The 12,553-nt window shown below is 43.8% G+C and overlaps 1 protein-coding gene across 2 annotated transcripts in view; it reads right to left on the reverse strand.

Annotated features, from left to right (window-relative positions):
* NET1 (neuroepithelial cell transforming 1) overlaps nt 1–12,553 on the reverse strand; it is a 70,470-nt gene that overhangs the window by 8,593 nt on the left and 49,324 nt on the right. The window contains exon 1 of one of the 2 annotated variants that reach the window (XM_044978654.1): nt 4,918–5,237. The exons of the other annotated variant lie outside the window; for it this stretch is intronic. Coding sequence (XP_044834589.1) covers nt 4,918–5,010 — 93 coding nt within the window. The 5' untranslated portion in view covers nt 5,011–5,237. Of the gene's footprint in view, nt 1–4,917; nt 5,238–12,553 lie in introns of those variants that run through there. 2 annotated transcript variants of the gene reach the window in all.

Consider the following 12,553-nt stretch of genomic DNA (forward strand, 5'->3'; position numbering starts at 1 on the left):
TTCCTGATACAGAGGAACTGTCCTAAAGGAAAGATGTACACAATGGCAGGTAAGGCAAGGATGGAATGAAAGTTTGATGCTAGAAGAAAAACTGCAAGACCAGGCAAAGTATTCTGGTACGCATAAAATAATTGCAAGTTATCTATAGTGAATAGCACTGCTGAAATTGACTGCCTGATCACAGTGGTTTAGGCAACAAATGTAACCAGTTAACCTAATTAACTATGCTATCAAGGTCTTATCAGCCACTTTTGGTTAATTATGGTGGATTCATCCCTAGTAAGTAGAAAGAGAAAAAGGTGGAGAATGAAAAGATTACATAAGTGATTGAGATGGGGGCCCTACAGTCTCCATTTCCTGTCTCAGATTGCAAAGAAAGTACCGAAAGCCATAGACATTCTTTGCTTCTGTGCAGTAAGGGTAGGGCCAAACCCAAAGAAGGAGAAAAGGAACATATGGCACTGGAATTGGATTTGGAAGAGTGCCACGGAAGGCAGAGGAGTTACACTGGGGGAAAACCTGGGTAAAGGAGATCAGACTGAGGCCACACTATGAATAGCAACCATATCTTCCCATATACAATCTTAAGCAAGAGATGAGTTAGGGGAAGATATAAATGAAGTCTTTAGAGCTGTAGGGGGAAAAAGCAACACTTAAGTTCAGTAGGAACAGGGGCATCAACTATAGGATGAAAAGAATTTCAGCACAGTATAAGATAGCTGAGGCCCCACTCTAACAATCTTAAAACAACTAAGATATTGTAGGTGTCAGAAAAGAGCTGCAAATAGGGTGACCAGATGGCCTGATTTTATAGGGACAGTCCCAATATTCAGGGCTTTGTCTTATACAGGCACCTATCACCCCCCATCCCTGTCCCAATTTTTCACACTTGCTGTCTGGTCACCCTAGCTGCAAACAAAATGACATTAAGATTAGGAAGTTGGTTATCCATTTCATTTATGCTGAACATTCTGGTCCCAGTGACCATTATTTGCAATGGAAGACCGATTTAACAGTACTAAATACAGAGTCCATCAGCAAAGGGATCATTCAAACGTTTAGAAAGGTCTGGCCCATATTCTTTGGAAGAGAGGGCTCCTTAATGAATTACAAAAGTCTCTGAAGGGAGCATTGGGATGGATTCTACAGTTCTATAACTTTATATTAAAGTACCAGAATGAGGGAACAGAAATTAAGAAAGGCTTGAATTAGTGAGGAACATAAGCAGAATTTATACAGACAATAGCCAAATATGCAGATCTACCAAGAACAGAAATACAAATGAGAAGAGAAGGAAGAATGTGGCACTGAAAAGGAATAGTGTAAGAAATCTCAGTGCTTCAGATGGGATGTGTGTATAATATTTCTCAACTCACTCTGATAAAGGGTCAAAGGAGCAGCCTTTCTAGATCTGAGACACAATGACACACTATATGCACTAATGCACACATGTGAATGCCTTTGCAGCACATCTGTGCAAGACTGAAGTGACACATGCATATGCACAAGGTCTGGCAGAAGGCATTCCTTTCCATTTGCTAGCACAGTACAAAGGGGCTCCCTGTTTGAATGGATTTATAAATTACCACTCTTCAGAACAGATAAGTTGATACAGACAGACATGCCAACACTAGGGTGAAGTGAAAACAGCAGAAGTACTTCTCCTCCTAAACCAAGAATAAAGCCATGCACCCCAAAGTACTCTTGTGCATTAAGGAAGAAAGAATTTTGCACAAACCACCACCAGTAAGGAATTAGCACAATCAGAAAGCTGTCTAGATAAACATGCCCTCCACCAAGGAATTCAAAGCCAGAGAGGCTTGACTACATGGAGAGAGAAAGATTGCCCAAAACAGAAACCACCATAACACCACAAAAACCTGTTTTCCTTCCTCAAAGGATAAATACTGCATTTTGCTATGATCTCACATCTGTATTTCAGCTTTGGGTTTAACTCCACATTAGGCCAAGTTCATCCCTGGGGTAAACGTCATTAGTTTCAATTGAGTTTATATTAGGGATGATATTGGCCCAGTATTTAAAAGTACTGCATTTGGAAACAGTAAATAGTCCAATGTTGGGTAGCTCTACTTACGGAAATCTACAGTTTCAAGAAAAGATTAACATTTATTAAACTTTCTTGGGTTTTAGTTAAGTGTCAGTGCTGCAATAGTTAACAGCATGTCTCTTTCCATTTGAAAAACCAGTTTTTCAAGGCCTTTTTTTTGTTTTTGTTTTAAACAAAGTATCTGGGCTAGACATTGCAGGCAAAGATTTGAGGTTGAAAGCAATGCTTTCGCATTCCATTCAGAAGGTAGAACAGGCAGAGAACAATTGGAAGTTTCCAAGTCCTTTTCCTTCACAGGTACAGATTTGTCACATTTTAAAAAGCCACATTTTGTAGCTGATTCAGTCCAAAGTGGTTTCTGTTTTTCTTTGAGAGCAAAAGGACTTGTTAAGAGCCTGCATTGTGTACAGTATTTCCTCCACAGTAATTCTTACTATTTTTACAAGGATCATTTACTACATCATCAAGTGTAGTTATACATTCTACATACAAGGGCATACAAACATGGGAAAAGTTGGTGACAAACTGAAAAAATATTCACAGCACAAATTACTGCCAAATGTTACCAGTGAGATTCAAAAGGGACTGAACTCACTAGTTCAAATATGGTCCTTGTCAGAAGTGCTGAGATGTAATTGCTATCTGAGAATTATTTAAAGATTTATGTGAAATGAGTCTGCTTGAGCTCAGTCCAGTTCTTAGCAGATAGCTGTCCACATCTCAAACTGAGTTTCAGCAGAGGCCAAGTACTGAACTGACACATAAATTAAACCACCTTCTCACTTCCTTGCAGTGAAGAAGGTGATAACGGTAGAGGGGGAAGCATTGTGCTGTACCTCTTTGGTGGATAAAGGACTTCCCTGGCTGGTGACAGCAACTGAGTACTGACACCCCAATCAAAAATAACTATTACATGTCCAATACACAGCCGAACTTCCATAGTACCCTACAACACAAATACATACAAGGATACAGATTTATTCCTTAAACTGTTTTTACCTTGTTTATTTCACAACTCTCTTAGTATCTAGTTTTTCTTATATATTATGAAATGACAGTAGTGACTCCTTAGGTGAGGTTGCATTTATGTCTCTCGACTTAAAGCTGGATTATAAATGTTTTAGAAACTGATGCTCAAAGAACTTTAATGGGATGTCTTGTGTCAAATAGACTTTTACTGCAGAATTGACTTTTTTATAATGTACATCTTTTAACAAGATGATACCGTAGGCAGTACATTTCTACTGGACTTGTGTCAACACACGAGGTATGCAATAATCCTCCAGGAATGCAATGGGACTGATTTACACAACATTAAGGTTGCAAAGCTTTTTTAAAAAACAAACAAACCTTGTTTACACACATAGTAAACACCTTAATAGAAAAAAACATCTGCAAAGCAGCCAATAAGAAATAATGCATGAGTCATTAAATAGGAGGGTTTTAGAAAAAGGTTCATGGAGAGAATGAACCCACTTTAAGGTCTGATCCTACGAGCACTTGATTTTACTCATACAATTAGTCCCAGTGACTCCAAGGGGACTACTCACATGAGCAACGTTACTCAGAGGCATACACTGTTATAGGATCAGGCCTTTACACATTTAGGATAAAATCTTCAAAAAGTGTCTCAGTGACTTAGATGCCTAAGTCCCATTTTAAAAAGAGAGACTTGGGTGCTTCTAAATCACTTAAGTTCCTAAGTCACTGAAGTGCTTTTGAAAGTTTTACCCATCAGATAAGTTTATGGGTTTCTACAAGATTGTCCTAAATCTTTAAGATTTTTATATTAATACTGTTCTAAAAACAAACACTTAATGAAAAACAAAATAAAACTAATTCTCAAGGTATGGAAGAGAAACAGTGTAACCAATCATTGGCAGAAAAACAAAAACATGAAACACCACTGATCATAAGTTTTTAATTTTATGCTCTCATGATAGCATTAAACACTTCAAAAATACTTAAACTTACTATGAAAATTGAGAAGAAAAACCACACAATGCCAGCTTTTAGCTAAAACAGAATTATTCAAAAATGTTAAAAGAATGCTTTAACCTTTCTACTCTCTAACAAAAAGAAAAATATGTAAAAACTCTGGATCCTGTGTCTTTAGTTGTATTCCAGCAAAAAGAAAAAGATATTTCAATGCCACAAAGTAATTCTATCCATATAATTCCTTGAGGTCAAAATTAAAATAAAGTCCAGACTAAGCAGAGGGTCCAAGACAGATAAACCATGGGTTTAAACTGCTTCCTGTTAGAGGAAGGGTATAAAATACAAACTTGGAAGAATACAAAGAAAGTTCAGACCTCTCCACTGCAATTTTCTGTTTTATCGATCTACCTCAACTACAGAGGAAGTGTTTCTGAACATAGTCCTGTGAAAACTGTCGTTAAAGCAGAAGTCTAATACAAATTAAAAATTAATCCACCTACAGCAGAAAATAAACAAGTGTTCTATCTGTATCAGGCATGCAAGTTCCAAAGTCCGCTCTTTTAACTGAAGAAAGTCTACTTCTGTTTGGAAGTCAGAGTCTAACTAACCAGAGTGGACAGATCTGCTGGATTCAGTACTCATTACTATTTGTAGCGCCTTAGGTCTTCAATGCTATGTTGGTACAGTGCCTAGCACCATGGGGTCCTGTTCTCAGTTGCCCCCTTGGCGTTAGCATAATAAACAGGATAAATGCTAGCGCAGTTTTGCCATAATCTTCTAACACAAAATACATTTGTAACAGTTGATAAGAGACAAAAAAGTCAACGGAAAGCTGTTAGAATTTGGACCAGTTCACCAGAAATTACACAAGGCTAAAAGTATCCAAGCAGCAGTGCCAGCTTTAAACTTACCTCTTGTTCTCTGAAAGACTGATTCTGAGCATCTAGGACTCGAATCGTCCTTTTAATAGGAAGGAGACCTCCAACTTCATCATGAGCCACCATGCTGTCTCCTGCCTTCAGAAGCTTTAGTTTTAATCCACGTCAGAAGTGCCTTCACTGCTACTTTACTATAAACTCTTCTCCGTAGCTATCAGAAACCTTCGGGAGGCTCTCGCTCATGTTTCCATGTGATAGCCCTGCCTGCCTTGTGAGCTGGGAGTTCAAAGCCCGCAGACCTCAGCGAGAGGGGCAGGAACATATGTTTCATGGGCGTGCTCCCATGGAGTCGTGTATCATTCGTTAACTGACAGTTAGTGACACACCTCCGCCTCTCAGTTTACACACTGTGGGAGGACATCTTTTATACACGGAGTTGAAAAAGCTGGTTTCTTCCCCCTCCGACATTAAGTAGTGTAGCAAGTTTTACTAAATAGGTATGCTTTGCTTAAGATCTCAGCTGGAGCAGTGTAATTCCTAGATCCAAGCTATGAGAGATCTAAGACAGCTGGACCAGCATTTTCAACACTTTCCTAAAATTAAGCTAGGCATTGCTATGCCAAGTCAATCTAATCTGAGATCCTGCCTCTGATACCAGCCAGGACATAATACTTAAGGGGTTAGTAGAAAATTAAAATAAAAACGGATGCATGCCAAATGCCTCCATTTGGAGGGACTCTGCTTGCTACTTTGTCCCTTCCACCCAAAAAGCCCTGAATCCTAATCCAATGCATTTCAATGGAGTTGAAAGGTGTGGCCCTATTTAAACGTTAGCAGGTATTAGAAAAGCCTTCCAACAGAGCTAATTATTCTTGCACTAAATAAAGGGGAAGAGGCCAGGGGTAAATCCCCCACAGGCAAACAGACTACATCCCGAAAGGGAAGGTTGGGTTATCCACCCAGCTAACATTGCAGCTGTGCCAGTTAAAATAAATGTTAGTCTAGATGATTTTATGATCACTTGCTTAAAAGCCTGCTTACACCGTCACCCTGCTGTCAAGCAGCAGTGAATTCCACAAGTTGAATATACCGCACATAAAGCAAGCATTTCCCCTTCTCCCTGGGAAGAGGTGCCATAGTGTCACTGTCTCTCCCCACACTAGAATTCTTTTCTCTAAAACTCAGCTAGGGTAAGCAGAGGAAGTTCAGGGGTGATTATTACTGGCTGTTTTCAACTACCAATCCAGTTAACAACTGAATTGCAACAAAACAAATTGGCCCTCCCCAGAGATTGTTGTGAATTCCTCTTCTGCCAACCCCCCATTATTTGTCACCCTCTCTGCTTTCACTTCTTTTTGTCCAGGTCTCTCTCAGGATTTACCTCCAACCCTGAGGCCGTACATCAGGAATCTCTCTCCCTCCCTCTTTTCTACTCCCTCCATCACTCTCCACTTTGTTGCTCCCCTACAGAGATCTCCTCCCCTCAACAGAAGGTCCTTGCCTATTTCACTCTGCTTCATTTTTATGCAGGAGCAGAATAGATGCTATTCTTCACTGAAGGATTCTTGTGCTCACTAAAGAGTCATAGATTACAGATTCTAAAGCCAGAAGGGACCAAGATGAGTAGGTCTGGCGGATCCAGAGGACTTTTACAATCCCAGATGCAATCTAAGTCTTTTATACGGGAATGTCCTTTTTCAGTAGTTTATTTCCATTTAGTGCATTCAGATACGTACTTTGTTTGCCATTTTTATAAAACCAAACTGCTAACGAAGCATTCTGCTGGGCAGGAAGTAGACATCTTTGATCAGTTATCCAGTCTGATTAGCTCTTTTGAAGCTTCTCATAATCCCCAATTTCTCCCTTATCCAAGTAGTTTTGTGTAGCCAGAAAGTTTTAATGATTAAATATAGTCAGAAATTGGAAGTGGTGGACATTGAACACTATTGGTCCTGACACCACTTCCTGAGGAATTCCAATGGTAGCTTCTCCCTGCTGGAATCTACCATTTATTGATTTAAATGTTTAAGAACTGCGCTGATTTAACAAAGGGAAGATTCTGATATGGACAGTCAAACAAGAGGAAGCATTTTGTGGAATCTCACACATGAGCACTGGTATTTAAATTATTAATTAGTAGCTTAGAACACAATGTTCTGCATCTTGAAAGCACTTTAGAAAGTATTGCATGAATTCAAGTATCAGAGGGGTAGCCGTGTTAGTCTGGTTCTGTAGAAGCAGCAAAGAATCCTGTGGCACCTTATAGACTAACAGACGTTTTGCAGCATGAGCTTTCGTGGGTGAATACCCACTTCTTGAAGAAGTGGGTATTCACCCACGAAAGCTTATGCTGCAAAACATCTGTTAGTCTATAAGGTGCCACAGGATTCTTTGCTGCTATTGCATGAATTGTTATTCAAGTGCTAAATATAATTTCTTATTACAGAGCCCTCAGGGAAAGGACCTGGTGCCACATCTTACTGAAGCATGTGACTCATCTGCAGGACGATCCCTGTTCAATTGCATGCCTTTCTACATGACACCTTGTGTCTAGGTCTGATTTGGGGTGATGCAACTCAAGGCTGATGTATTATGTGTAAGTTACATTATGGAAATGTTAAGATCTTACTGTGACACATATGGAAAATCTATCATGGCACATTGCCTGCCTTCGTATATGACGCACATTAATGGGAAACATTCTAGGCATATATGGTTCATTTATAACAATGCATTGTTAAGGATCTTCTGTGGGGAATGCTGATATTTTAATACCACAAGTTAAACCGCATGCAGCTCTGAGTTGCCATTGTAATGGATGGGCTGATTTCTGAATGCCTCCTATATACAAAAACCTGTTTTGATATTTCTCAGCAGCAGCAACACTTGGGCAAACTCCAGGCACTCATCATTTGAGCAGAGCAGAGACGCGTACAGTAACATGGCAAAAACAGCATTACCATGGGCCTATGTTCTTACTCAACATTCACCAAGTTAGTGTAAGTAAATTTAAGGTTGACAAATTATCTAGACACACCATTAAGAGAAAATATGCTGTATAATTCCAGTTTATGTTGCTAATAGATTGATTTCATTTTTTACAGTTTAAGTGTTCAAATGTCCCAAAGAACATTTTAAGTAGTGTATATGATTAAAATAAATCCCAGTGGGCTTGATTATCAGTTCCAGCCAAGCTACCTAAGTGTAAGACTAGGGGGAAGGATAGGCCAATTGTTAAGACACTAGACTAGGACCTGAGAGCTATGGGTTCAAGTCCCTACTCTGCCACAAATTTCCTGGGTGACCTTGGACAAGTCACTTAGCATTTCTGTAGAAGGGGGTTAACAGCACTTCTTGCTTCATAGGGATGCTGTGAGGCTAAATATTAAAATGATTGTAAGTGCTTTGAAACCTACAGATTAAAAGCTAAGCATGATTATTATTAATGCAACCTTTATACATCCCTATGTTCTGGGTCTGGTCAGAGGAGTGTGTAGCATAAATCAGGGCTGTTTTAACTTACATTCAGCAAAGGCCTTTCTGGCAGTTGAGAAGAGTCAAAGAGCATAAGTCTCAGTTCCACCTATTACACCAGTGGCTGTGAGAGGAGGTGGGTAGAGTTGGTGCAATAAAGGGATCCCCTAAGACTGGGGTTTCATTGGCCAGATTTTTCAGCTTTTATAGGTCCCTTTATGCTGTTGGAGCAGTGAATCGGTCTGTTACTTTACTGACAACTGGATCCAATTTCTTCAAAGAAAGAACCTGTGGCATTTCATCATGTTTGGCTTAAAAGTTTCCTGGAACACTGAAGTATCCATAACCTTTTGCAGAATAAACATTTTATTCATTTTCAAAATGTAAAGTCCACAATAACAAAAATAACTTTCAGCTTAATTTCAGATTCTTAGATGCTGAAACCCAACTAAATTGATAGTTACCTTTTCCATAACTGGTGTTCTTCGAGATGTGTTGCTCATGTCCATTCAGCTTAGGTGTGTGTGCTCACCACATGCACTGGTGCCGTAAGTTTTTCCCTCAGCAGTACCCATAGGGGACCAGCTCTGATGCCTTCTGGAGTGGTGCACACATGCCGTACTATTTAGGGCGCCAGCGGTTCCCCCCACCCTCAGTTTCTTCTTGCCAGAAACTCCGACAGCAGGGAAGGAGAGCGGGTTGTGGAATGGACATGAGCAACACATCTCAAGGAACACCAGTTACAGAAAAGGTAACTGTCTTTTCTTCTTTGAGTGCTTGCTTATGTCCATTCAACTTAGGTGACTCTCAAGCAGTACCCCTCGGAGGTGGGTAGGCGTTCATGGATGTGTAGACCGCAACACTGCTCTGCCGAACTCAGTGTCATCCCTGGCCTGCTGAGTGCTGGCGTAGTGGGCCATGAACATGTGCACTGAGGACCATGTCGCAACTCGACAGATGTCCTGGATCGGGAAGTGTGCCAGGAAGGCCTCCGAAGATGCCTGCGCTCTGGTCGAGTGGGCTCTGACAATCGGCAGTGAAGGGACTCCCACCAGCTCGTAGCAGGTCCGAATGCAAGAGGTGATCCAGTTAAAAATCCTCTGCATGGACACCGAGAGGCCCTTTATCCAATCAGCTGCAGAGATGAAAAGCTAAGTCTACTTACGGAAAGGCTTTGTCCGATCTAGGTAGAAAGCCAGGGCCCTTCTTACGTCCAAAGCGTGAAGGCGCCTCTCTTCACTAGTCTCATGGGGCTTAGGGCAGAAGACCTGAAGGAAGATGTCCTGGCTCATGTGGAAAGTAGACACAACACCACCTTGGAAAGGAAGGCTGGGTGGGGCTGTAGCTGGACTGTGTCCTTATAGAAGACTATGTATGGCGGTTCTGAGGTCAGGACTCGCAGCTCGGAGACTCGCCTCACTGACATCACCACTACCGGAAAGCTACCTTCCACGATAGGTGAGACAGGGAGCATGAGGCCAAAGGCTCAAAGGGTGGGTCATGAGGATGCACAGAGCCAAGGTGAGATCCCACTGAGGGACCAGGGACTGAACGTGAGGAAAAAGTCTCTCGAGACCTCTGAGGAACCTGACCATCGTGTCATGGGAGAACACCGTCTGCCCGTGAATGGGCAGATGAAGGGTGGAAATGGCCACCAGATGCACCCTGATAGAGGAGTGTGCCAGGCCCTGGTTCCTCAAATGAAGCAGGTAGTCTAAGATGGACTGCACCAAAGAATGTGAAGGGGAGATGCCCCGTTCGGCCGCCCAGCAGGAGAATCTCCTCCAATTTGCCAGGTAAGTTTGTCTGGTCGAGGGCTTTCTGGACCCCTTCCAAACAGGCCCATTCCTCCGGGTTCAGCCATGCAACATCCATGACGTAAGGTGGAGAGATGTGAGGTTGGGGTGCAAGATTCGACCATGATCCTATGACAGCAGGTCTGGCTCGGTTCAGCAGGAGCCATGGAGGGATCGCTGACAGGCTCGATAGCATCCCGAACCAGTGCTCGCGAGGCCACGCTGTGACAATCATCATAACCTGAGCCTTGGCTCTCTTGATTTTCGCTAGGACTTTGCTGATGAGTGGAATCGGAGGGAACACGTACATCAGGTTTCCTGCCCATGTCAGGAGGAAGGCGTCGGAGAGGGAGCCCTTGCCCAGACCCTGTCTGGAGCAAAACCTGTGGCACCTCCTGTTCTGCCTGGTGGCGAACAAATCCACTTGGGCAGTTCCGCACCACTGGAAGATCATGCTGGCTACCTGCGGGTGGACCACCCACTCGTGGTGAGAGGAGAAGTCCCTGCTTAGGTGATCTGCTAGCATGTTCTTGGCACCCAGAAGGTGACACGCATCTAGGTGGATTCCATGGTCGATGCAGAAGTCCCAAAGATGGAGTGCCTCTTGGCAGAGGGCCGAGGATAGTGCTTTCCCTTGTCTGTTGATGTAGAACATCGAAGGTGTGTTGTCTGTCAGGACTCCGAACACTTTGCCCGACAGGTGAGGTAGGAAGACCGCGCACGCCCTGCGGACCGCCCTGAGCTCTTTGACATTTATGTGTAGCATCGTTTTCTCTGGGGACCACATACCTTGGGACTGGAGAGTGCTAGGGTGTCCCCCCCAGCTGAGTCCAAGGCATCCAAAACCAACTCGACTGAATGAGGAGTGCTGACAAAGGGAACTCCTTCCAGGACTTTCTCAGGGTCAGTCCACCATTGCAGCGAGGTAAGTATAGTTGTGGGGATGGTAACAACCTTTTCCAGGTGGTCCCTGGACTGGGAATAGACTGTCGCCAACCATTGCTGTAGAGGTCACATCCAGAGCCTGGTGTGGCACAGCACATATGTACACGCTGCCACGTGACCTAGTAGGCACAGGAAAACCCTGGCCATGGTCAGGGGAAACGCAGAGACTTCTGCGATGAGGTCCGTCAGTGCCCGAATCTCTCCAACAGCAGGAACATCCTGGCACCAGTTGAGTCAAGCACCGCTCCGATGAACTCTATCCTCTGTACTGGAACTAATGTGTTTTTTTTGTCATTTACCAACAGGACAAGGCAACGGCAGGTGGCTAAAAGCGTCGCGACATGCCTTTGGACTTGGCACCTGGAGCTGCCCTTGACTAGCTGTTCTTCGAAGTACGGGTAGATCTGGATACCCCAACATCTGAGGTAAGCAGCCACCACCGACATGCACTTGGTAAATACCCGGTGCTGTCGCTAGGCCAAACGGGAGGACCGCAAACTGATAGCGGTTGGGACCTATCATAAACCAGAGGAAGTGTCTGTGTTCATCGAAGATGGCGATGTGAAAGTACGCATCTTTCAGATCGAGGACAGAGTACCAGTCTCCTGGATCCAGGGAGGGGATGATGGAAGCCATGCAGAACTTCAGCTTTGCTAGGAAGCGGTTCAAGTCTTGTAAATCCAGGATAGATTGCAGACTTCCCTTGGCCTTTGTGATTAAAAAGTAGCAGGAATAGAACCCCTTGTTCCTGTTCTCTGGAGGACTGACCTCCACTGCATCTAGCTGCAGTAACCACTCTACCTCCTGCACGAGGAGACCCTTGTGAGAAGGGTCCCTGAAGAGGGACTTGGGGTGGGTGGTAGGAAGGAGGAGTAGAAAGTAACTAAAGGGTGTAACCCCATGCCACCGTATTGAGGACCCATCGGTCCGATGTTATAGATGCCCACGCAGGGAGAACAGGGGAAAGGCGGTTGGCAAAAATGGAGGAGGGAGGATCCTGGGAACAGTCCGGTAGGTCGCCCTCAGGCATACCCTCAAAACGAGCGCTTGTCTGCCTGCTTATTGCGGGTTGAGCTTGACAGAGGCCTGCAAAGGCTGTTGGCTAGGACGCCTCTTGTAGCCTCTGGATTTCTTATGGAGGTTCCTGGCAATGGTGGCTCCCCTGGCCCTGAGGCTACTGTGGTTTAAACCGCTTGCGGGCAGGGCCGGGAACATACAGGCCCAGCATTTTAAGGGTCGTGCGGGAGTCCTTTAGGCCATGGAGCTTATTGTCTGTCTATTCCGCAGACAGGGCTTGCCCATTGAAGGGGAGGTCTTACATCGACTGCTGAGCCTCTGTGGACAAGCCAGAGAGGAGCAGCCAGGATGCCCGGCGCTTGGTGACAGCCAAGGCCATGGTTCTGATGGCAGCGTCCACCACATCCGCCGCCGCTTGGAGCGTCGCCCTGGCCACA

This window comes from Mauremys mutica, chromosome 1 (genome assembly GCF_020497125.1).
Source record: "Mauremys mutica isolate MM-2020 ecotype Southern chromosome 1, ASM2049712v1, whole genome shotgun sequence".
In the NCBI taxonomy this organism is placed as follows: Eukaryota; Metazoa; Chordata; order Testudines; family Geoemydidae; genus Mauremys; species Mauremys mutica.